Genomic DNA, 27,156 nt, shown 5'->3' with positions numbered 1-27,156 from the left:
ATGAGATTTTTTCAGATGTTTTCTGTTCCCAGCCACACAAAACACACAGTAGATTGAATCTCCACCCTAGATGTGGACACAAGGGCCACAAAAATGACACCACTTCTCTGGTCAGAAACTACCTTCTCCAAGCACAAATCAGGACTCGAAAACTACATGTTATATTGTGGAATTCCATCTTTGACCATCCCTAGAAGATGTTCACATTTACCAGTGTCATGAATGTGTATATTGCATTGACTCTTGTCTCTGTATTTGCAGCATATGGAAACTTTCAACCACAATTATTAACTTTTGTCAGCGTAGCAGCAGGAGATTTCTCTGTGATGCATGAGTAAATACATGGCAGTTCTTTGTTGCACAAGGAAAAAACAGAAAATAAAACGTGCTGTAACTGCACATATAAAGCATTTCAGTGGTGTATAAATAGAAAATACTTCAGCAAGTGAAATCTCACTGCTGCAGCACTTCAGTGTAGACACTACCTATGCTAATGGAAGGAGTTTTGCTGTTGGCGTAGGTAATCCACCTTCCTGAGAGGTGATAGCTAGGTTGATGGAAGAATTCTTCTGTTGACCTAGAGCTGTCCACACTGGGAGTTAGGTCAGTTTAACTAAGCCGCTCACATCCCTGAGCAACATAGTTAATCTGACTTAATTTTCTAGTGTAGACCAAGCAAATTACGGTACCAGACAATCTTTCCCTAAACAGTTCTAATGTCAAACCAATTCTGTTCACTTATGTTAGTCATAAACTTTGGGTTCTGTAGGTTTTACATTTGAAGGCAATGTTAGCATGATTTACAGTAATTTTTCTAAGAAGAAATAGAACACATTTAGTGTTAGACACTATATGTTCATTTTCTTGCTCCATTGACATAATTTCCTTGTAGGACTGTGGTCTGCTATGTTAATTTGGCATGATAAAGAAAGCTTTTTTTTTCAAATGAGTTTGTTACTGTTCCTTTTCATTAAATTAAATTACTTTACTACTACTACAACAACAAAAGAATTTGCCGCAAGACTTCGCAGAATGATTTTCTTAGGGAAAAAAATCTTCAGAAGTATTTTAACTTATAAAGTTTTGGCTGAGAAGCAAGAAGGAGACAAGTGTGAAATTAAAATATATTGCCACCCATGATTAGACTTTAAAGAGTTCTACTAAAATATAAACTAATCCTTTAATGGTTTGAAGATACATAGCTAAAATAAATGCTGCCTGTTTTTGCTCATTTTAAATTTATTTCACCATTTGGCTAACTAGTATAAATAAAAATCTATTTTACTTTTATTTTTGTACCATCAGGTAATCAGTGACAGCAAAGATATCTGTTATTTTGGGAGATTGTGAGTCAAGAATTTCAGAAAGTTCATAGGTGATTTTATGTTATTGTAATAATAAGGGGTTTTGGGGAGGGTTGAAGAGGGTGCTGCTCTTTTGTTTGTTTTGGGGTGTATTTTTTATGATTTATTTTTTTGAATGGTGGTGGAAAAAAGAGTGGATTTAGACAGGACCATGATTTTCATGGGGCCCTGTGAACATTGAGAAACTATTAGCGGCCTTGCAATATGAGACCATGTCTGAAGTTAAACAGCTTCTGTACATATTTGATTGACCCATGATATGAAGAACATGATATGAATTAGTCCAGGGCCTGAATTAGATTTGTGTAGAGGGGCCTAAATCTAACAGGCAAGCTGTGAGTTACATTTAAAATCCACATTTTCTCCAGTAAAAGATTAGAACCTCAGGAATCTCCAGGCACTTTGATACAGCAGTAATGGGTGCCAATATAAGAATCTAGGTAGAAGGGCTTCCTCCCTCATTATAGACATTGACTGTCCGCAGACACAGCCACCCGCAGCTCCTAGTGGCCGCGGTTCACCGTTCCCGGCCAATGTAAACAACCTGTCTCGTGGCCCGCCAGCGGATTACCCTGATGGGCCACAGGTTGCCCACCACTGTTATAGACTATATATAGTGCCTTTAAAGTACTACCGCAAGTTGAGGGTGGTGTGGAGTTGGAATACCGTAGGAGCTATAGATGGCCTTTTAGTAGAAGGCCTCTCATAGTACCCCTGTATGCAAAGGTAGTAAATCTGCTTTAATGGGTGCAAAGGCTGCTTCTCTCTGCAGTTGGTAATCTGTGCTGGCCACAGTGGAGATAGAGAGGTGGTCCATGGCTCCAGCATCTCCCCATGCCACCCCTTTTGGTAACAGCATTCAGTGGTACATGCCCTCTTGCTCAGGAGAATACAAATGCAACACATGTTTGCATTGCAGTTTTTAGTGGTGTAAATAAGGGACAGAACAGTAGGGAATGTTATATTTGGACCCAGCAGAGAAGGAGACAGACACAAACACAGAGGGAGGTGATAGAAACACAGCTCTCTGCTGTGATGGTTCACTATATTGTTCAGGCAGCAGAACTGAAATTAACATAAAAGGGAGGCTTTGCAGTGGGGAGGGAGAAGTGCTTAAAGGTGCAGGACATCGCAGGGAGAATACATAGTTCTTGGTTCTTTGTTTTGGGGGACTTTGTGTGCCTGCAGACTTGCTGTAGCCAGGGAGGGAATTGACTCCGCTGTACGAGCTAGAATCATCCAGAAATTGGATAGAGAAGCTCATTAGTTGTTTAAAACTGCTTAGTTGATTTCCATTGTGGGCAAGCAGAGTGACAGGACACATCCAGAATCACTCTCTGAGAGTGGAATGAATGGGAACTCAAGAGGAGAGGGGGGAGCTTATAAATGGGAGTGGGAGCCTGACTGGAACACTCAGCAGTGGAGCAGTGCAACAAGGATCAAAAGGGTCTGTTGTCCGGATTGTGTTCCAGGGACTTTGCCAGTTTGCTGATTTAAACTGCAGATTCCCTCCCCCCATGAGAGAAGATGACAACTAGAATTGCTTCAGGCTGTCACTACAGAGACTCAAAGGGAGTGTGAAGGAGTAGTGGGACTATCATTTGTTTCCAAGACTTTAAGGAGCTTGTGCATTCCACAGAGCCTTAGACAGTAAATCCTCCCAGAGAAGAGCCCTGGGAAAGTAGGCGTATGCATAATTATATTTTGCATTTGAATTCGTGATAATAACAAGTACTATAAATTGGGAGGACCCCTTCCCCAAAACATTGTCTTTCAAAGAGTTGTTGATGATATTCACAGTTGTTTCAAGATACAAGTAAACTCTTACATATTCAAAGAGAGAGAGACAGTGAGTGAGTGATTTAGTAAACAGTTTCCTTTAGAGAGTTTGGGTCACTCTCCTTCTAACAGAAATTTAATTCTCTATAATATAGACAGATAGATATCAAAGTCCTGAAAAGACTAAACTCTGGCCTGTACTGTAGCAGAAAGGTAAGCTGAGGTACAAGAAGGGGAAAAAGTACGATACCTGATGATAGCATATTGTCTCCCCAAACCTAATGCACAAGAGCTGCAGTTTTAGCTGTATAGCAGATGCAATACAGAAAGTATGCTCCTTATACACTCCCACTTTCCTCCTTAGTGCACCCATGCAGAGGCTGACTACAGTCCAGTCTATGAAACCTGGAACTGAACACCCATTGTTTAAACCGGCAAATTTAAATGCTATTCCATTTCTGTCATATACTGTAGTAACTGTGGGTAAGGTTTTCAATATTACACTTATAAACTGGGTGGCCTGTCAGCAACAAATACATAATCTGGGGTTTGGTCTCACACTAATTCACTTTTGCATTTGTATCAAGTTGCAGTGTTTACAGTGAAAGGAAAGACACAGCAAATCGTTGCAATCAATACTTAAATAGCAAATATAGATTTTAAAATTGTGAAATGTGTTTTCCAGTCTTGCTGGGCCAAGACAAAGAAGCACATATGTTGAGGAAAACCACTTGCTGTTGGGAGACCCCTGCAATCCCTAAACACAGGGAGGAGCAATTTAGCATTAACTGTCACTTTCTTCTGTTGGTTCAGTGTAAGTCAAATACAAGAGACAGAGGAGGGTAGATTTAGAGAGAAGATGGGATTTCCAATCTTATGCGACAAAATGTTATTTGCTAAGAGACTTAAAGATGGGTGAATAATAGAAAAATGTATTTCTGATTGTATTCACTTAATCTGATTTTTGATTCGATTCAAACACCTTTATACTCTTTTTTTTTAAATATCACTTTTTTCCCAAACATCTGTTTTTTTTATTTAAGTGCATTTGTGATGGAGCAAATAGTCACGTAAATATGGGTTTTCAACTCAGCATCCTACCACGCCTGCTCCTGTACACATTTGCTTTACATATTTGTGAGTCAGGGCATAAGAGAAAGCGATGAGACAAGAAGGCTATTTTAAAATCACTGGTGTTCTCAACCAAATCAAGGCATCATCAGCATGAGCACTAGTAAGTAGGAGAGGGAAAAATGTGGGTGAAGGGAACGAAAATATGAGCAGCAGAAAGGTCCCTTGCCTAGAGACACTTACATGAGGTCCAGCCTCAAGACAATTGTGGTCAAAAATGGATTATCCCCTGCATCTACCATGGTCCAGGGAGAAGTATATCAACTTTCAGCAAGATCGTCACCCATCACCACAATGTCAAAGGGGAGGAAAATCAATCCCACTGCCGTCGCCAGTGAGAAATGGGAAGCTGCTCCTGTTTATATAAAGCTGCTCCTGTTTATATAAATTAAGTATTCCAATCAGGGAAAGACAATACCATTCCATATAACTTAGGTGCCCAGTCTCATGCCTTGAATATCAAATTACAAATATAAAATACTCTAAAAGAATTGGGGAAACAGACAGCAAGGTGAGGAAATAAAGAGAGAAGGGGGAGCAAGAGAAGGGAAATGGTGGATTTAACGTAGGAAGGATTTAACGTAGGAAGGAAATTTAATAAAGGAGGAGTCAAGAGAATATGGCATGAGTCAGGTGAACATGTTGTCTGAGTGAGGAGAAAGGGGTGGCTGTGGGAAGCTGCTGGATGAAGGGGGTCAAACTTTTGAATTTTGCTTTGGGGCCAACCATGTATTATTATGCCTCTCAACTGAAACTCAGTAGACTGAACACAGTATGCTTATTATCTGTGTTACACCACAGATATATTTTACCTCAAGTTATCATGGTACTTCTCTCTGAAATATTGCCTCGCAGTAGTACAGCCTGTCACTCTGCGCAATTTACTCAAACCACCACTGTTTGCTATCAGTAGTGTGCTAAATCCACAGTGGACTGTTACGACTTCAAGCCAGATTATTTATACTGTGATAAAGTTGAAGAAGAATAAAATAATAGTTTACATCTGATTGTGCCATGAATATTTCCTGCTTGCTGTTTATGCCGATTGCAGAGCATGAAACAAAACCCATCTTTTCCTCAGAAGACTAATGATGGGGTTTTCTGCTGCACAGTCCAAATTTATTAGCCATTAATCTAAAAAATCCTTCAGGTTTAATAAGAATGAGAGGTGGAAATGTTGTAAAATTCCAACCAGAGTCAGGCAGGAATTTGATGAGATTCTGCAGGAGAGAACTCAGTGTAAGCTATCATCTGTTTTCACTACTTCAGTGGCCCCATTACCTTCATATCTGAGCACCACAGAATCTTTTAATTTATCCCTAAACCCCTGCGAGATGCTATCCCATTTTACAAATGGCAAACTGAGCCACAGAGAGACTAAGAGACAGGTTTTTTGGGCAGATATTTAGGCACCAAAAAATGCAGCTAGGCATCTAACTTCCATTGGGTGTTAGGAGACTTGCTTAAGGTCACACACAGAACTGAACGCAGGTATTGGGTTAGCAACCTCATCACTGCACTATCCTTCCTCCCTGATATATGTACAGCATTTTCCAGCTGAAACAAGCTCACAGTGACCTCTACTGGCAGGGAAAGGCGCCTTTATTCTCACATAATCAAGCCAAGGCCTATGGACCCTGAAAGTCCACATTTAAGCCTGGGCGACAGTAACAGGCAAATCCATCACATGGGTTTCCATTTCTGTCATGTTTTGGAGGCATCGTTTTTAACATTCTCAATACTGCACTTACAAATTGTGGTCTGTCAGCTAAGAAAAATGTGTTTGGGTGAGTCCTGTGACGGGTTGGAGGAACTGGCTAATTGGTGAGATTGGCTCCATTATCTGGCCACCAGTTTGCAGTCTTGAGACTCTGCATTCCAATTCCTTGAGTGAAATGCACTCATGGGGAAAGCAGCTAGATTTTCTCATTAGTTTGAAAGAAAAGGTTGGTCTTGTATTCCTCATTTAGCTGCTTTGGAACTGTAACTAATAATTCTAGAGATGACTGTTAATAGTCTATAATGATAGAAAATAATTATTTACTAAATAGTAATTGGGATATTGTACAACTGGTAGCATGCAACAGTTCCCTATACATTCAGTAATATAATGAGAAGTGTCATTAAAGTTTGAAAACAATACATTTGTTCGTCTCTAAGGTGCCACAAGTACTCCTTTTCTTTTTGCAAATAAATAGGGAGAAGAAATGTCAATTATTTCTAAAAATGAGTGTGTGGGGACGACAGGGGAGAAACGTACCCATTAGCCTGCTAGCACATCTGAACCGGTGTTTCCTTGAGAGGTGGAGTGTCTTCTTATTTAATCATTACAACAGATTTGTAGAGGCACTCCGAATAGTCTGAAAAATCATAATCAAGAGGTTTGTCTGTCAGGTTTAAAGCTTTGCCATCACTTTGAAAATGAGCAATCTGTTGTGTATTGGATTTAAATCCAGCATAGGAATCATAGCACCATAGAAAATGGTTTATCTAAGATTAATGATTAATATTTATAGTAGGGCTGTCAAGCGATTAAAAACCTTAGTCGTGATTAATCCCGCTGTTAAACAAGAATAGAATACCTTTTATTTAAATAATTTTGGATGTTTTCTACGTTTTCAAATATATTGATTTCAATTACAACATGGAATACAAAGTGTACCATGCTCACTTCATATTCATTTTTGATTACAAATATTTGCACTGTAAAAAGCAAAACAAATAGTATTTTTAAATTCACTTAATACAAGTACTGCAGTGCAATCTCTTTATCACAGTGGTGGGCAACCTGTAACGCGCGGGCCGCACGCGGCCCATCAGGGTAATCCGCTGGCAGGCTGCGAGACATTTTGTTAACATTGACCGTCTGCAGGCACAGCCACCCGCAACTCCCAGTTGCCACGGTTCGCTGTTCCGCAGCTCCCATTGGCCAGAATGGCGAACTGCGGCCACTTGGAGCTGCGGGCGGCCGTACCTGCGGACGGTCAATGTAAACAAACTGTCTCACGGCCTGCCAGAAGATTACCCTGATGGGCCACGTGCAGCCCATGGGCCGCAGGTTGCCCACCACAGCTTTATCATAAAATTTAAACTTACAAATGTAGAATTATGTACAAAAAATAACTGCATTCAAAAATAAAACAATGTAAAACTTTAGAGCGTAAAACGGAGTCCTACTTCAGCCAATCACTCAGACAAACAAGTCTGGTTACAATTTGCAGGAGATAATACTGTCTGCTTCTTGTTTCCAATGTCACCTGAAAGTGAGAACAGGCACTCACATGACACTGGTGTAGCCAGCGTTACAAAATATTTATGTGCCAGATGTGGTAAAGATTTATATGTCCCTTCATACTTCAACAACCATTCCAGAGGACACGCATCTATGCTGATGATGGATTCTGCTCGATAACGATCCAAAGCAGAGCGGACCAGCGCATGTTCATTTTCATCATCTTAGTCAGATGCCACCAGCAGAAGGTTAATTTTATTTTTTGGTGGTTAGGGTTCTGTAGTTTCCGCATCTGGGACGTAAATACCTTGCAACGCGGGCTACAAAAGTGCCATGCGAATGCCTTTTATCACTTTCAGGTGACATTGTAAATAAGAAGCAGGCAGCAGTATCTCCCATAAATATAAACACACTTGTTTGTCTGAGTGGTTGGCTGAACAAGAAGTAGGACTGAGTGGACTTGAAGGCTCTAAAGTTTTACATTGTTTTGTTGTTGAGTGCAGTTCTGTAACAAACAAAAAAATCTACATTTGTAAGTTACACTTTCATGGTAAAGAGATTGCTCTATAGTACTTGTATGAAGTGAATTGAAAAATACTATTTCTTTTGTTCATTTTTACAGTGCAAATATTTGTAATAAAAATAATAATATAAAGCGAGCAGTGTACACTTTATATTCTGTGTTGTATAGAAATCAATATATTTGAAAATGTGAAAAAACATCCAAAATATTTAATACATTTCAATTGGTATTCTATTGTTTAACAGTGGGATTAATTAAAATTAATTTTTTTACTCGCAATTAGTTTTTTTAGTTAATCGCATGAGTTAACTGCGATTAATTGACAGCCCTAATTTATAGAGTACCTTCTGGGATAGGACTCTTTGTTTGTGCAAGGTCTAAAATGTGCCATATAAATACAAAATATTATATTAGGCAGGCCTAAATTGTATGTATATTATATAGGTGGAACCAAAATTTAGCACTTGAGGTTGAATACTATTTTTAAATTATTGCTACTAGTTATTGTATATTTGATTACTCAAAAATGTGCTAGGCGTCTCACAAAAACAAATGAAAATATGCTCCCTGCCACGAAGTGCTTATATTCTCAATTCAAGAAGACACAAGGGAGGTTTAAAGACTAGACTGTCGGAAAAGGAAAAAGAAGGCCAAAGCTGACAATAGTAAGACCATGTGATAACTCAGTAACACATCTTGATAGTTCCAGTCAATGATCATGACTCATTATTATTATCATAACCTTTCCTTCCTGCTAACTTCTTGTCGGTGACATAGCATAACTGTATTTTTATGAGGGATTTACACAAGCAGAGGGAGGTGGCTCAGTGAATAGATTTGAATTGAATGTCCCCAGCAGAAGCATGGAAGAAGGCACAGAGGTATTTGTGAGAGAAGGAGATGAAAGAGAGATTGGCTAGAAGTGGTCAGAATTTTTTGACTCAATTTTCTTGTCAGAAATTGCCAGTTTTTCAAAATTGAAACTGTTCATGGAAAAAAGTCAGTTTTGATGAAGTTCCCATTTCAAACATGTTTTGAAAAAAACCTCAAAACTGTCAAAATGTCCCAGTGTGACCTCTTTGAAATGAACAGTTCCATTTTTTTGTTTGAAACAACTTTCTTTTTAGTTAATTTATAGTTAAAAAAAAAATAAATCAAAAAGTTGAAATGGAAATGAAACATTTTGAAATTATCAAAAGGAAATGTTTTAGCTCAATTGATCCAATCTGCATTTTTTGGGTGGATTTTTGGTTTTCCAAAAATTGAGATTTCAATTATTCATGCCATTTGTGCTGAGAAACATTTTTTTAAATCTCAGAAATTCCCATGGAATGGGAAAATGCTCACTTCTTAAGACTAATGTCATTGATGGAGCAACGTGTATGGCAGGGGCTGAATGTGAAATCAGATGGGTTTTATGTAATCTTTTTGTAATAATTGAGGCCACAGAAAAGTTTGTACAATAAATGACAAGGTAATGCAGCAGAGCTACAAAGGTGGACCCTCATATAAAACTTGTTCGCTTTACCATCATACCTATGATGACTGTTTTTGAGAAATGTATAAATATTACATGCAACATATTCTAAATACTTTCATCAAGCCCTGCCAACCTGAATACATCTAATTTATCTACATATTCTCTCACTCAGGGGTCCCCAACGTGGTGCCCGTGGGCGCCATGGTGCCCACCGGGGCATTTTTGCGTGCCCACAGGACACCCTGCAGCCGAAATGCTGCCAAGAAGCGTCGTCATTTCTCGGAGGCATTTCAGCAGTGACGCTTCTTCCCACTGTCGCTTTTTGCAGCGGCATTTCGGCAGCGGGGTGTCCAGCGCCCACCACAGTCTTCTGGGAATAGCAATATGCTATTCCCACTGCTCTAACTGTTCTTTCCCTCTTTTGGCTTGCATTCCATCCCCCTTGTTGTTGGTATTAATTGTGTTGATAATCTGGTCACTAATGTCTTTTTTAGTAAAGACTGAAGCAAACTAGGTATTAAACATCTCAGCCTTCTTGATGTCATCAGTTATTAGCTCCTCTTCCCTGCTAAGTAGAGGACCTGCACTTTCCTTCATCTTTTTCTTCTAATGTATTTAAAGAACTTCATATTGCCTTTTATGTTCCTTACTAGGTATAACTCATTTTGCACTTTAGCCTTTATGATTTTGTCCCTACATGCTTGTGCTATTCTGTTGTACTCATCCTTAGCAATTTGTCCACATTTCCAGTTTTTGTAGGATTCCTTTTTGATTTTCTGCCATAAATCCATCGTGGACATAGTTTCGTCTAATTATGACCATTTAAATTGCAGCTTGCTTATTTTTCTTCTAAAAGGTGGGAGACGACAGTTGTGAAAAATATCCTAATTACCCCTATAATCAGTGGACCTCAATTGGTGCAGCTTTCTAATTTAATTGAAGTCTATAAACTATATCAATTTACAGCAGCTGAGGAGCGCTCCTATTGTCACTAAACTTCAGCCGACATAAGAAATTGACTCTACTAACATTTCCAAATAAGGGTAGTACTTCTGTAAGATTTTCATGTACTAATTGCAATTTAAATGCATGCTGAGGTCTAAAGGGATTTGTTTGATTGTTTGATTTTCTTTTTGTCTTTCCATTTTAGCTGTTTCCTTGTTTATTACATTGTGTCCATTAGCATAGTACATTATTTGTGTTCGCACAGATTTTCTTGCGAATGGCTGCCCTGCAGCTGTACAGCCATTGGGGTAACCAGCTGTTACTTACGTAAGCCTCAATCATTTTGTATGACACAGTATCTTAATTATGCCCTGCTTAAAGATGCTAAATAAAATTATCTTCCGAACAAATGTACTTCACTTAATATTTTTCTGTCAAGTACTTGAACTCTGTCACTTGTGCCATATGCGTTAAAATAAATAAAAACATTTTAAAGACAAACCTACTAGCAGGTTAATTATTATAGAATCAGAGGTTGTTTTATATCAGAGAGGTAGCCGTGTTAGTCTGTATCCACAAAAACAACAAGGAGTCCGGTGACACCTTAAAGACTAACAGATTTGTTTGGGCATAAGCTTTTGTGGGTAAAAACCCACTTCTTCAAATGCATGGAGTTAAAATTACGGTACAGATACAGGCATAGATGTACTGGCACATGAAGAGGAGGGAATTACCTTACAAGTGGAGAACCAATGATAACAAGGCCAATTCAGTCAGGGTGGATGTGGTCCACTCCCAATAACTGATGAGGAGGTGTCAATACCAAGAGAGGGAAAATTGCTTTTGTCAGCCACTCCCAGTCCCTATTCAAGCCCAAATTAATGGTGTTAAGTTTGCAAATGAATTGTAGTTCTGCAGTCTCTCTTTGAAGTCTGTTTTTGAAGATTGTTTTGTTTTCACTCCATACATGTGAAGAAGTGGGTTTTTACCCATGAAAGCTTATGCCCAAATAAATCTGTTAGTCTTTAAGGTGCCACCGGACTCCAGGTTGTTTTATAGTATTTGTAGTGCTCTCCATTATTTGTTTAGTGAAGTTATATTGCAGGTTAGGTGTTTCAGAAATTAGGAAGTGAAATGTAATTAATAGCATTATGCATCAGCAGGATTAATAATTCTTTTCTGTGTCTTTCAGACATGGAAATGGAACTCCACTACTGTTGGTTAGGTCATTTAGCAAATATATGCAGAACAGGAACATTCTTTATGTTTCATAATTGAACAAGAAATTATAATCTTTGCTGTTCAGCTAGAATACTGCAGATCAAAGGTTGTACCAGTCAATTAAAGGGTCAGTTTATGCTGTGGGAAACCACTCATTTTTAAAATCATGAAGATGGAGAAATCAATTTCAATCCACATTTCTTTACTTAGCTCATATCTCTGTAATTCTCCTTAAATCAACATTTTTTTCTTTTCCATTACAAGACAATCATGCATATGAAATTGACAACTTTGGTATTGCCAACTGGCTTTTTGAGTTTTGAATGTTCCAAAATGTCATCTCCCATATTTTCAAAGGGATTATAATTGAAGATGTGCCAATGTACATGAATTTATTTTGAATAGTTGCCCATCTGCCACTTTTGCTAGTTGGTTTAGCTTTTGGACAGCTATTACATTTTGCATTGAGAGAAGATACCTGCAAACTGAATTAACTACAGACTAGCATCTTCTCTAAAAGGATGTTTTTCTGCAAAATTCCAAAAGAGCAAATATAAAATGATTCTTTAAATCATGTTGTGTTCTGTTTAGCTTTATCTATCCACGTGGATAGTGTAAGTATGAACAAGACAGAACAGAAGATAGCGTGTTTCAAGTCTTTGAAAAGAGGTTGGAAATGTGTTGTGAACTTGAACATATCTGTACAGGAAAGTCTCTAGCATTGACTGTGAAAGGACACCTGGAAATATGAAAGGTGAAATTCACACCCATGTAGGAAGCCAGCACAAGGCTTAAAGTACTGCTTACTTCCCAGCCTCAGGAGTGAATTTCACCCACTGTGAATATCTGAAATTCACAAAAAGAAAAGGAGTACTGATGAAGTGAGCTGTAGATCACAAAAGCTTATGCTCAAATAAATTGGTTAGTCTCTAAGGTGCCACAAGTCCTCCTTTTCTTTTTGCGAATACAGACTAACACGGCTGCTACTCTGAAACCTGAAATTCACAGTGTCTTAAGACAGAGAAAGAAAAGGAGTACTTGTGGCACCTTAGAGACTAACCAATTTATTTGAGCATGAGCTTTCGTGAGCTACAGCTCACTTCATCAGATGCATACCGTGGAAACTGCAGCAGACTTTATATATACACAGAGAATATGAAACAATACCTCCTCCCACCCCACTGTCCTGCTGGTAATAGCTTATCTAAAGTAATCTTCAGGTTAGGCCATTTCCAGCACAAATCCAGGTTTTCTCACCCTCCACCCCCCCACACAAATTCACTCTCCTGCTGGTGATAGCCCATCCAAAGTGACAACTCTTTACACAATGTGCATGATAATGAAGTTAGGCCATTTCCTGCACAAATCCAGGTTCTCTCACTCCCTCACCCCCCTCCAAAAACCCACCCCCATACACACACAAACTCACTCTCCTGCTGGTAATAGCTCATCCAAACTGACCACTCTCCAAGTTTAAATCCAAGTTAAACCAGAACATCTGGGGGGGGGGGGGTAGGAAAAAACAAGAGGAAATAGGCTACCTTGCATAATGACTTAGCCACTCCCAGTCTCTATTTAAGCCTAAATTAATAGTATCCAATTTACAAATGAATTCCAATTCAGCAGTTTCTCGCTGGAGTCTGGATTTGAAGTTTTTTTGTTTTAAGATAGCGACCTTCATGTCTGTGATTGCGTGACCAGAGAGATTGAAGTGTTCTCCGACTGGTTTATGAATGTTATAATTCTTGACATCTGATTTGTGTCCATTTATTCTTTTACGTAGAGACTGTCCAGTTTGACCAATGTACATGGCAGAGGGGCATTGCTGGCACATGGTGGCATAAATCACATTGGTGGATGTGCAGGTGAACGAGCCTCTGATAGTGTGGCTGATGTTATTAGGCCCTGTGATGGTGTCCCCTGAATAGATATGTGGGCACAATTGGCAACGGGCTTTGTTGCAAGGATAAGTTCCTGGGTTAGTGGTTCTGTTGTGTGGTATGTGGTTGTTGGTGAGTATTTGCTTCAGGTTGCGGGGCTGTCTGTAGGCAAGGACTGGCCTGTCTCCCAAGATTTGTGAGAGTGTTGGGTCATCCTTTAGGATAGGTTGTAGATCCTTAATAATGCGTTGGAGGGGTTTTAGTTGGGGGCTGAAGGTGACGGCTAGTGGCGTTCTGTTATTTTCTTTGTTAGGCCTGTCCTGTAGTAGTTCTGGGAACTCTTCTGGCTCTATCAATCTGTTTCTTTACTTCCGCAGGTGGGTATTGTAGTTGTAAGAAAGCTTGACAGAGATCTTGTAGGTGTTTGTCTCTGTCTGAGGGGTTGGAGCAAATGCGGTTGTATCGCAGAGCTTGGCTGTAGACGATGGATCGTGTGGTGTGGTCAGGGTGAAAGCTGGAGGCATGCAGGTAGGAATAGCGGTCAGTAGGTTTCCGGTATAGGGTGGTGTTTATGTGACCATTGTTTATTAGCACTGTAGTGTCCAGGAAGTGGATCTCTTGTGTGGACTGGACCAGGCTGAGGTTGGTGGTGGGATGGAAATTGTTGAAATCATGGTGGAATTCCTCAAGGGCTTCTTTTCCATGGGTCCAGATGATGAAGATGTCATCAATATAGCGCAAGTAGAGTAGGGGCTTTAGGGGACGAGAGCTGAGGAAGCGTTGTTCTAAATCAGCCATAAAAATGTTGGCATACTGTGGGGCCACGCGGGTACCCATAGCAGTGCCGCTGATCTGAAGGTATACATTGTCCCCAAATGTGAAATAGTTATGGGTAAGGACAAAGTCACAAAGTTCAGCCACCAGGTTAGCCGTGACATTATCGGGGATAGTGTTCCTGACGGCTTGTAGTCCATCTTTGTGTGGCTGGATTTTACTAAAACTAGACAAGCCATTTACAACGCACACTTTGCTTCTCTACAAAAGAAAAAGGACACTAAACTTTCTAAACTACTACATGCTACAAGGGGCCACAGCAATGGTTCCCTCAACCCACCTAGCAATATTGTTAACCTATCCAACTATACTCTCAGCCCAGCAGAAGCAGCTGTTCTATCCCAGGGCCTCTCCTTCTGCCCCTCCACCCCCACGAACATGATACAGTTCTGTGGTGACCTAGAATCCTATTTTTGACGTCTCCGACTCAAGGAATATTTCCAAAATACCTCTGAACAACATACTAATCCACAGAGGTCTCCCTACCAACACTACAGAAAGAAGGATTCTAGGTGGACTCCTCCTGAAGGTCGAAACAGCAGACTGGACTTCTACATAGAGTGCTTCCGCCGACGTGCACGGGCTGAAATTGTGGAAAAGCAGCATCACTTGCCCCATAACCTCAGCCATGCGGAACGCAATGCCATCCACAGCCTCAGAAACAACTCTGACATCATAATCAAAAAGGCTGACAAAGGAGGTGCTGTTGTCATCATGAATAGGTCGGAATATGACCACCACCCTATACCGGAAACCTACTGACCGCTATTCCTACCTGCATGCCTCCAGCTTTCACCCTGACCACACCACACGATCCATCGTCTACAGCCAAGCTCTGCGATACAACCGCATTTGCTCCAACCCCTCAGACAGAGACAAACACCTACAAGATCTCTGTCAAGCTTTCTTACAACTACAATACCCACCTGCGGAAGTAAAGAAACAGATTGATAGAGCCAGAAGAGTTCCCAGAACTACTACAGGACAGGCCTAACAAAGAAAATAACAGAACGCCACTAGCCGTCACCTTCAGCCCCCAACTAAAACCCCTCCAACGCATTATTAAGGATCTACAACCTATCCTAAAGGATGACCCAACACTCTCACAAATCTTGGGAGACAGGCCAGTCCTTGCCTACGGACAGCCCCGCAACCTGAAGCAAATACTCACCAACAACCACATACCACACAACAGAACCACTAACCCAGGAACTTATCCTTGCAACAAAGCCCGTTGCCAATTGTGCCCACATATCTATTCAGGGGACACCATCACAGGGCCTAATAACATCAGCCACACTATCAGAGGCTCGTTCACCTGCACATCCACCAATGTGATTTATGCCACCATGTGCCAGCAATGCCCCTCTGCCATGTACATTGGTCAAACTGGACAGTCTCTACGTAAAAGAATAAATGGACACAAATCAGATGTCAAGAATTATAACATTCATAAACCAGTCGGAGAACACTTCAATCTCTCTGGTCACGCAATCACAGACATGAAGGTCGCTATCTTAAAACAAAAAAACTTCAAATCCAGACTCCAGCGAGAAACTGCTGAATTGGAATTCATTTGTAAATTGGATACTATTAATTTAGGCTTAAATAGAGACTGGGAGTGGCTAAGTCATTATGCAAGGTAGCCTATTTCCTCTTGTTTTTTCCTACCCCCCCCCCCCAGATGTTCTGGTTTAACTTGGATTTAAACTTGGAGAGTGGTCAGTTTGGATGAGCTATTACCAGCAGGAGAGTGAGTTTGTGTGTGTATGGGGGTGGGTTTTTGGAGGGGGGTGAGGGAGTGAGAGAACCTGGATTTGTGCAGGAAATGGCCTAACTTCATTATCATGCACATTGTGTAAAGAGTTGTCACTTTGGATGGGCTATCACCAGCAGGAGAGTGAATTTGTGTGGGGGGGTGGAGGGTGAGAAAACCTGGATTTGTGCTGGAAATGGCCTAACCTGAAGATTACTTTAGATAAGCTATTACCAGCAGGACAGTGGGGTGGGAGGAGGTATTGTTTCATATTCTCTGTGTATATATAAAGTCTGCTGCAGTTTCCACGGTATGCATCTGATGAAGTGAGCTGTAGCTCACGAAAGCTCATGCTCAAATAAATTGGTTAGTCTCTAAGGTGCCACAAGTACTCCTTTTCTTTTTGCGAATACAGACTAACACGGCTGTTACTCTGAAACCTGTCCTTAAGACAGAGAATAACCCTCAATTGCATGTAAGAGAGTTTGTTAGTTTAAAAATGTATATCATTGTGCATTGCTGAGGCAGCAGGGCCACTATAATCTTTACATCTTTCCCCTGTATCCCTTTTCCCAAAAAGGCTTCAGTTGGAAATAATTAAGGTTGTGAATATATGTCTTTTATAGATGATGCAAATAAAATGCAATTGGGATAAAAGTAAAACTTAAATGTTCAATACCAAAGAAACTCCTCACTCTTATATAACTCTGCCCTCTTCCCACAATGCACCCCTCACTTAATGGTAGGATTTTCTGCCTTTTAGCACATATGTTCTTCCTTTTTTTTTAACTATATAACTTGCACCAACCGTTCTGGCCTGTAGTGCCTGCAGATCTCAATCCAATAATGCAATGGTGCGACTAGTGTTTGGAGATTTTCACCCCAGAGTGGCTTGATTTTTCAGAGGTGGTGAGCATTGCAGAGTATTTTTTGGATGGGGTGAATCACAGCTCCCACTGTGTGTAATTTAAGGTTTGGGAGCGTATTACTTCTGAGTATCAGGATCTTTGTGTAGAATGGGAATTTTAGAGATTGATCTCGAACCAGTGTGTACACAGCAGGGCCTCTTCACAATACAGATTGTGGGGTGAATGGATTACAGTAGGATGGACAACCCACAGTGGTGTAATGGATGGAAGTGGTGTGGTGCATGGAATGTAGTCTGTGAGATGCTGTTGTATCCGATCTGTGTCAGGAGAAGGGAGAATAGTCAAACCTTCCACCTAGTAGTAATAAGTGAGTCTGGAGTTTTGCAAGCTAATCTGAAGAGTTCTCTCTGAGTGTGTGGGGTGAGCTTGCATTTGAATGTTAGAGAGGATGGACCAAGCTGCAGGACAAGATTTAAGGTAGTTGTAGAAGGAACTTAAACTTTAAGTAGCTTTACTTTCAAACATTTGTTATTTTCTAAGTAAAACATAATAACCATTGTAAATTAAACAAATCTGAACCATAACTGTTTTAACCTAGCTTTTTTTCTGGGGATTTCCAATGATCACAGCATTTGACAGCACAACATTTTATGTCTCTTACTAATTTTCCCCACATGTTGCAATACAATATTTTAAGTACAGCTTCCTTTACCATAGGTTACCTACCAGGCCGCAGGCTCGGTCTCCAGAGGTTACAATGTCTGTAACAAAAAGAAGGGGAAAACGTCTTTTCTGGGGTTTCGTTATGAAAGCAACTCATGAAAACTGGGCTGAGTTTCCACTGAGTTTGGGGCAATTTTCATGCTGCTGTGTACTTTGTCTCCCTGCACAGCCTTCCTCTTAGAGGCCCAGACTCCCCTTTACCTTATTTGTTTTCAGGGTTAGAGAAATCCAAGTGGCCTGCTATCCCTCCTTTCCTTTGATGCATTAGAAGGTGTCCAGATGGCCCCTTTACTGGAAATGGAGTAGAGAAAGCAAGGTACAGGTGGTAGTGTATGAAGTGAGGGAATTTGTAGGGGGCACTGGATGACCATGACTGGGCAGAGAGGAACAGGGAAAGGGGTGCTGCCGGGTAGTCATGACTGGATATTTGGGACTAGGTGAGGGAACTGGAGTTCACTTGTCCCTCATTGAGTGGGTTCCGGGAGGTATGTTTGTTTGGACTAGAGTTGTCCTACTCTGAAGTTCGGGTTCCTCTTCATTAGAAACTGTCTCCGGAAGCTACCCTGGGAGGTGTAATTCCCATCTTGTAGGCTCTGCTTCTGCTAGATAGCATGCTAAAAATAGCCATGTGGCTGCGGCTGTGCAGGTGGTGGCTCGGGCTAGCTGTCTGAATGAGATTCTAGGTACGCATTCAGGTGGTTAACTCAAGCTGCTGCGGCCACACTTCTAGCTTTAGCCCGCAAGCTTGAGCAGAGTTGGTGCATGTACGTCTACCCAAACTGGGAATTACACATCCAAGATGCAGAGTAGATGTACCCAGAGTCTGTGGCAGGCTGAAGTGGGAAAAACCCTCTGGGACTTGTTTTAGCTAGCTTGAGAGCCCCATCATAGAATAGCTTCAGGCACCTGGGGGGAAAGCATTTTTGGTAACATACTGGCAATTAATAGTAGTTGTTACTTAGTATATGAATCACCTATGTAATATTTGTCATCTACAATTACTGGACATACAGCCTTCCAAGAGTGGGTTGCAAATTCGAGCCCTTGATATTGTTACGTTATTTAAAATAACAAATAAAATATGAAAAGAAAATAAAGAAGCCATTCAGAAGCTATTCCCTTGTCACAACAGAAGAATTTTTAGATAAAAATGGGATGCTTATAGACATATGACTTAAATGAAAAATATCTGGACAGTGGAGCTGTTACCATCAGTAATTTTGGGGAGCGCAGGTACACATGGGCTCCAGTGAGGCTATAGGTTTCCATAGCTGTCATGATGTCACCTCAGCTTTATACCAAGTCATGCATTCATACACATTTAATTTCAAATCTACCCTCAGATCTTTCCTTCCCCTTAAAATCTGAAAGCTACTGAAATGTACAGCTAAGGAGCCAGAATTGGTTTTCCCAATCTTCTGTGCAGAACACAGAATCAAATCTGTGTTTACTGTTAATGATAATAAGCAAATGAACATGGTGGGAGAGATTTCATTTTTCTCACAGCCTGATTTTAATTGATAGGTTTGGCAAAAGATTATTTAATAAGGATCAAAAAAATATTTGATTAGTGCCCCATATTTTCTAACCCACAAAGAAGTTTGAAGCAAAATCTTGTCCACGGACACTGGCTTTGTATTTTTATGTATCTTTGGGCAAAATAATGAAAATCATGATATCTTTAAATGTAATGGGTACACTTGTAATGCCTTCTTTTAAGCAAAGCTGGATCTTGCTTTCGCAGTACCATGAACCGTGTATGTGTGGACTTTGGAAGGGGCTTTGCTGGACAAAAGGGGTGTAGTTTGGGAGGGGTCTAAAGGGCTAGGCTACACTACACGTGCTACATTGGCGCAGCTATGCTGCTGTAGTACGTCTGGTGAAGAAATTCTATGCCGACGGGAGAGAGCTCTCCCGTCGGCATAATAAATCCACCTGTGTGAGAGGCAGTAGCTATGTCGGCGGGAGAGCTTCTCCCACCAGAGTAGCGCTGTCCACACTGTGCTTGGGTCGGTGTAACTTATGTCGCTCAGGAGGGTGACTTATTCACACCCCTGAGTGATGTAAGTTATACTGAAGTAAGTGGTAGTGTAGACCGGCCTAAGTGTGTGTGTAGTTCTTTTAAACTTACCCCAGCGGTGGCAGCCTAGCTCCTAGACTTCTATATCTTAAGGTTAGCTACCACTGTGAGACACATGGAGGATCATTCAGTATTTGCTAGCTTATTAAACTAAACTGTCTTTGCTGCTGTTCATTTATTTTATTGATTTTTAGTGCAGCTCTTGCTGTAGCAGCCAGCCATTTATTTACACAGAAGGATAAAACTACCCACAATGCATAGCAATTAAAAAACCACTATCCTTTTGTCAGGAATAAAATCAAACAGAAGATAAGAGTCAGACAAAAGTTAAACCGAATACATAATGCTCTGCAGTTCACTAGACCTGGGCTCTGGCAGGGTGCCAAAGGAGTGAATTCTAAAGATTGAAAAGACCATCATAAGAGAAAAGTCTGTCACTAGACATGGAGAGGCTCTTTTCCCATTGCCCTTCATCTTGTGTAGTCATTTGCACTTGCTTTGCATTAGTATAAATGATGGTACAAGGTGCAGAAGAACAGAGAATCAGGCCCGGAGTGTTTAAGCACAGGGGCTGTCAGACTTTCTCCTAGCGGAGCTGAATGCTGCAATGGGGGTATGCAGTAAAGTGATCAAGAGACTGCCTTTACAAGTCTAGCAAGTTGTTCAGTGCCCTCGGCTCCAGTTGGCTTCAGCAGGAGTTGGTGCTTATCACCTTGCAGGGTTGGACCTGCAAAGAACAGGACACCTCAGCAATGTCTTTCTTGAAGTCAGCCAGACACTAATTGGAAGCCAGCGCAATGCTCAAATCATGGGTACAACATACTTGTTCACAGGGGATTCCTCCACTCAGGGCTCCAGGCAGTTTTCTCTGTTAGTGGAATAAGTTTTAGATGCTAAGAAACACCACCTTTACCCCAACATTAGCCAAATAATCAAATGATGTCATTAAAAATCATTTGCTGTTTCCATAATCAAAACATGAAGCCTTTTTATTAATGGGACATGAGAATTTGACAGGTATGTTCAGCAGCACTGTATTAATCACAGCATCTCAATGTTCCTGGTAAAATAATTAGCAGTAAAATGCTTGACAATCTCAGCATTTAAGTAGCCATAATTAAGTTTCAGAGGCAATGCACCATTAAGAACAATAGGCTATGGTCACGCCTATTTTAGTGCTAATGTTTCAGTATGCCTGGTGTCTGATTCAAAAACACAACAGTCATTATAAATACTTTATTGTTAAAACTTATCTTTGCAACCTGAAAGGCAAAAGCTTTTTATTTTTTTTTTTTTAATTGAAGCTTAGATTAGCATAATCCAGAGAAAATTTGCAGGTAGATACAATTTTAGCAACAGATACATCTTATAAGAGGGCCTGATCCAAACCCTTTGAAGACACTGGGGTTGCATTAGGCCCAAAGTTTGGGATCTGGGTTTGTTTCATCTGGAATGGAGAACAACATCAGTGATGCAGTAGAGAGCAAGTGCAATCGAATCAGTGATAGCAGCTCCCAGCAGCAGCGTTCTTTATGAGACAAACAGAAAGTAGCACAATAGAAAAATTCTTTTTGTGACAAGGATGGTAATAAGAATGGGAACTGGTGCAAGCACTATCCATTCTCATTACATGCAAAAACCAGTTTTCTGATGGTCTTTGGTTGCAATAACAGAGGGCTATTTGCAAAAAGAAAAGGAGTACTTGTGGCAACTTAGAGATAATAGCTTAATTATCTTAGAGGTAATAGCTTAGAGGTAATAGCTTAATTACCAGCAGGGCAGTGGGGTGGGAGGAGGTATTGTTTTATGATCTCTGTGTGTATATAAAGTCTGCTGCAGTTTCCACGGTATGCATCCGATGAAGTGAGCTGTAGCTCACGAAAGCTCATGCTCAAATAAATTGGTTAGTCTCTAAGGTGCCACAAGTACTCCTTTTCTTTTTGCGAATACAGACTAACACGGCTGTTACTCTGAAACCTGTCAGAGGGCTATTTATTTTTCCTTCTTTCACCATACCTAAATGTTCTTTACTTATTGTAGAACTGGTTGGGCTAATTGGGTTATGAAGTACTGTAGAGATGAGTGATATAAGACAAGACGGGCCCCAGTTACAAAGTTTGGATCCACCCTTCTCCAAACCTGGGATATCTTTGTAGCCTGCATTTTGATTTGGGCCTCTCTCTAAATGTAAGGAGAACCGTGCAAAATTAGGTGGCTCCATTTTTGTGGGTTCATGCAACATTGTCTTTGGTCCTGCTCTGTGCACATTTGCATCCCCTGAGTTTCACTTTGAGTTTCAGGCTGGAATAAACCTAGAAGTTTAAGGTAAAACTCAGTGAAAAGGTCCAAGTTTCACCTAGTTCCACAGGGAAACTGTGTGAAACTAAAACTGCCTGATTTCAATCCACAGATGAGGCCCAGTTTTGAACAAACCTTAGTCACAGTTAAGCTTTGGATGAATCAGGAGCTAATTTCAAACTATGTGAGAATGTTTAACTGGGGATTGGTCCTGCAGGGGGTTGGACTAGATGACCTCTTGAGGTCTCTTCCAACCCTGATATTCTATGATTCTGTGAATGTGAAATTAAGTTTAACATATTTTGTGTTTTACTGCAAATGTTTTCTAAAGCTGCAGTTTTAAGTAATAATATACAGGCAGGTTTTATCTGGCCCTCGCACCACCATACAAGGAAAAGAGAACTGTTCTCTCCCTGAGGATAAACACTTCCCTCCAAAAGTTGTGGAGAAACGGGAAGGTGTCAGGCATAGTTTGGATGGTGCAGCCTGAACACCCACACTGTGTACTTGGGAACTCAGGGAAGAAATTGGCTACCTGAGGCACATTTCATCCTGAGTTTCCCCTTTCTCATTGCAGGGCTGTGTCTAAGTGGCGCAATGTAATCCACAGTAATAAGATCCTTGGAGTGTAAATTATAACTCTTTGGGTTTAAATTATGCCAACAATGGGTTTAAACTTATTCCAGCAATGAATGCAATCCCCTTTCCCTCGGTCGGTAAAACACTGGGCATATTAGTTACACCAAATAAATGGAACCTGAAAGGACTAACAATTGTTAGCTGCTGAATAGTCCTACTGGCAGTAAAGGCGTCTGTAATGTGCTTTGTCTTCAGATTATATTCACTATTTATAAAAAGAAAAGGAGTACTTGTGGCACCTTAGAGACTAACCAATTTATTGATGAAATGAGCTGTAGCTTACGAAAGCTTATGCTCAAATAAATTGGTTAGTCGCTAAGGTGCCACAAGTACTCCTTTTCTTTTTGCGAATACAGACTAACACGGCTGTTACTCTGAAACCATTCACTATTTAAAGCAGCCAACAGGCATTGATGCCATTTGTATGTAAAATATGCATTTCATGTATGTGCAAACATCTTTCCATATAAGGTTGAAAAAACCTTCCAGTTATTTTAAGGTTACCTTCCATATAAGGTTACCTGGACAAATCTTAAGGCATTCTGTGGGCCAGACTCTGCTCTTAGTTACACCAATGTAAATCCAGATCAACTGGATTGAAATCAGTGGCGTTATTCCAGTTTTATACTGGTGTGAGTACACAATTGGGGTTTATCCACTTCTGGAGCTATTATAGTGATGTATTATTTAAATGAAGGAATTGCTGCATACCACTTTCAGTAACAAAATGCGAAATCCTTTGGACCTTATTATCCTGACAGTTGCATGCAGACAACTCCGTGGAGAGTGACAACTCTACATTTAGTATGCTTAGTGTTGTCAGGTTTAAAAGTGCCAGATCTCTACTCAAGTGGTAAATTGCACAGGGCACTCTTGGCTTTTTGGTGAGATTTTACACATTATCTATAGAATAACACAGATAGTTTGTGGAGTGTCCCCATGGTGTGAGTTCACACCACTTAAGCAAATCTGTTACACTTTTCATGTAATGGTGTTTTAAGTGATAGCACTGTTTGTGATCTCTAAGGGTAAAGTAGCTAATGGAAAAACGTTGTTCATGAGTTGAAGAATACTCAAAATGTGCTTTTGTTTGGACTATTCTAGGCCAGTTTATTATATCATTAGTTTTCTGCTTAGGGCCGATTTACTGAGGGATTGGCTGTAGTGAAAACAGGTGATTTGGAGATTGACATTATTGACAGATTCTTAGTACTGTAGCTCATGATGATAGTCGCTATGCCATAAAAACACACCCCACACTGAGATTAAATGTTAGTGAAGCTCTGTTAGGAGGTGGAATAGGTTTTATTCTGTCCCATAGAGTGGGCTCAGTGTTCCTTCTGATACAGTCACAGTATTGCTGAGCTAGAAAGAGAAATTGGAGTAAACCATGCAGAATTGTACGTAAAATTCTTGTTTAATAATATAAAATCCTCTATGAGAGGTAAATGTTGAACAAAGCCACAATGAGTATTTTAATGTGCTTTTTTGAATAAATATTTGCACTCGGTGTTTATTACCATGGAGCCATCATCACCTTTTCTTCCCAGGCAGCAGGAAAAGATCAGAATAGCTTGGTTTTCAAAGTAATAAGTGATAGACAGAACACTCCCTTTGAAATGGTAATTCTTTCTGTTTGTCTATAGGGGATAGAAGTCTATTTCAAACTGGTTCCCTGGAGACACTATATTCCAATTTCCTATTTACAAAGTCCATAGCATATAAGAGTATTTGTTATGTGCCACATAATAGTATGATTAGAATTCGACTGTAATGTACAAATGTTAAAGGAAATGGTATTCAGGCTTTACTGTGGAGAAACTAATTTTCTTCCAGGCACAGGAGTCAAACAGTAAATCAAATGTTTCTCATTAGATTCTGTGTTAAGCATGTTGCCAGTTGAACAGTATTGCATGCACTGGTGCATCAGGGAATGGTACATTATGTCAGAAGTTTCAGTTTATTAGAATAGATGATACAGGGCTAACCTTGTTGTCAGCTTTGTTGTATATTATGTCTGCACAGACACATTTGTTTATAATCTGAAAATGGAGGTGGTTCAGAGGCTTAATTATTTTTAGGGGAATGGAGTTTAATAAGCATTAGCTGCTTCTACCACCCACTCTTCAGTGGAAGAAAAAAGAACGCTTGACTATAATTAAAGACAATCTGAGTGAAGCTTCCTTCTAATGTACACACAGTCAAGTGACAGCATGATACCATTTCCATGTTCAGTTAGTATTTTTAAGATAATTACTGCATTTGCCTATGTATTTTCTATCAGTCTTACAAACATTGTTTTTTATGTTGTTTTCCCCCCCACAGATGTACATCCAGACAACAACACTTACTGTCTCCATGAGTTTAAGTGCTTCAGTATCTCTGGGCATGCTGTACATGCCCAAGGTTTATATTATCATTTTTCATCCAGAGCAGAATGTTCAAAAACGGAAGAGAAGCTTCAAGGCTGTTGTGACAGCTGCCACAATGCAAAGCAAACTGATCCAAAAAGGAAATGACAGACCAAATGGCGAGGTCAAAACTGAACTGTGTGAAAGTCTTGACACCAACAGTAAGTCATCTGTAGACTTTCCCATGGTCAAGAGTGGGAACACTTCCTAATAGATGTACGTTCACAAGAATGCACTCACTTTTAATTGTAAACGTTATTCTTTTCTTTGCTTGTCCTGCATGAATGCAGAGACGTGTCAGAATTCAAGTACCTTTGAGCACAGAAATGCCTATGGTTTGCTTACATGCAAATCTTTTTTAGGGGTGACAACTGGTGATTAAAAAAATGAACACATTTTGAAAAAACTACATCTTTTTAAATGATCTGGCCTAGCAAGCACTAATTTGTTGCATCGGATTTTACTATGGCAGTCTCATTATATACTGATGCTTCTTAGGATATATTTAGGTGAGCCATTTTCTAGCCTTTTGAAAAATATGGCTTCATATTCTACATTATTTTTTAAAATACAACTAGACATGGGTGAAAATATTCCTTCCTTAACCTTCTACCGTGTACTAGAATATTTTGTATAACTTGTGCATTTCCTATGATTTATCTAAAGTCCTAAAAAGGCTGCCTGCCTCCACCTTGTGAGGACTTTTGGGAGAAAGTACCGCATGATCCCATCACCCAAATCTTTGCTGTAGTTTTTCATTTTGTACAAACAGTACTGGATCTCTTTTTAAGTTTACAAAAATTTAACATAAGTATCTATGTTCCAAGTGTTCATGCACATATAGATTAGACACTATATTTTTAGAGTTACCAAAGGATAGAAGTGGGAAGAGAGTATTTTCCACATCTGGAAGGTCTTTGAATCCTGGCACATCTCTTAGGAATTGATAAATTATTATAACTTCCAGACAGCAGCATGTCATAAATAGAGCTGAGTGAATGTTTTCTGTACTCGGCCTTTTTCAGTCACAATCGCAGATTCAGTGACTCCAAAACGTTTAGTGAATTCATATTGGCTTTGCCAAAATTGTTTTGGAAATTAAAAAAATTTCCACAAAACCCAAACTGTTTTATTTTGACATTTTCTTTTGATTTTTTAGTTTGAAATGACTTTTCATTTGAACATTTCCTTTAATTGTACGTTTAAAAAATCAAAACCATATAAAATGGTCAAAACTGAAATGAAACGTTTCAATTTGATGAAAACAAAATGTTTCATTCAGCTCCAAACAAATTTTATTTTACTCTTTGATTCACCAGAAATGTTGTTGTTGGGTCAACCTAAAATATTGTTTTAAAGATTTTTTTTTACATTTTTTGGAATTGCCAGCAAATTGAAAAATCAATGTTTTGCCCAACTCTAGTAATAAAGCCTGATTAACTGTACTTCTGAACAAAAATAATAAAAAAGTTTTGAATAAAGCTAATGAATCCCCTTTCCCAAATCCGGTGGTAATAGAACATAAGTTTCTATTCCCTGACCTACACGAGGGGGAATCAATCAAAGTTACGCAACTTCAGCTACGTGAATAACGTAGCTGAAGTTGACGTACTTAGATCAACTTACCGTGGTGTCTTCACTGTGGTGAGTCGACTGCTGCCATTCCCCCGTTGACTCTGCCTGCACCTCTTGAGGCCCTGGAGTACAGGAGTCGATGGGAGAGTGCTCGGGGGTCGATTTATCACGTCCAGACTAGACGCGATAAATCAATCCCTGCTGGATTGATTGCTGCCCGCCGATCCGGCGGGTAGTGAAGACATAATCTATGTTATAGTTAAAGCTTCAGTGAAATGGTAGTTCCTGTTATAGTTAAGGACTAATTCCTGCCATTATGCTGCAAATGGATCCTCTAGAGTTTTCTGAATTATTACTACTCCTGAGGTTGAAGGAAAGTTGAATAATAATATTTTGCTTGTACATGCAGACAAACC

At 40.0% G+C, this 27,156-nt stretch overlaps 1 protein-coding gene across 1 annotated transcript in view; it reads left to right on the top strand.

The window, feature by feature from the left end:
• GRM8 (glutamate metabotropic receptor 8) overlaps nucleotides 1–25,376 on the top strand; it is a 456,107-nt gene extending 430,731 nt beyond the window's left edge. Inside the window, exon 9 of the mRNA XM_077807845.1 lies at nucleotides 25,080–25,376. Within this exon, the coding sequence (XP_077663971.1) occupies nucleotides 25,080–25,376 (297 nt within the window). The remainder of the gene's footprint in view (nucleotides 1–25,079) is intronic.
• The last annotated feature ends 1,780 nt before the right edge of the window (nucleotides 25,377–27,156 follow it).

Source organism: Eretmochelys imbricata, chromosome 1 (assembly GCF_965152235.1).
Source record: "Eretmochelys imbricata isolate rEreImb1 chromosome 1, rEreImb1.hap1, whole genome shotgun sequence".
Taxonomy (NCBI): domain Eukaryota; kingdom Metazoa; phylum Chordata; order Testudines; family Cheloniidae; genus Eretmochelys; species Eretmochelys imbricata.
The sequence above is the reverse complement of the archived record's forward strand: the minus strand, read 5'-3'. Positions and strand labels throughout refer to the sequence as shown.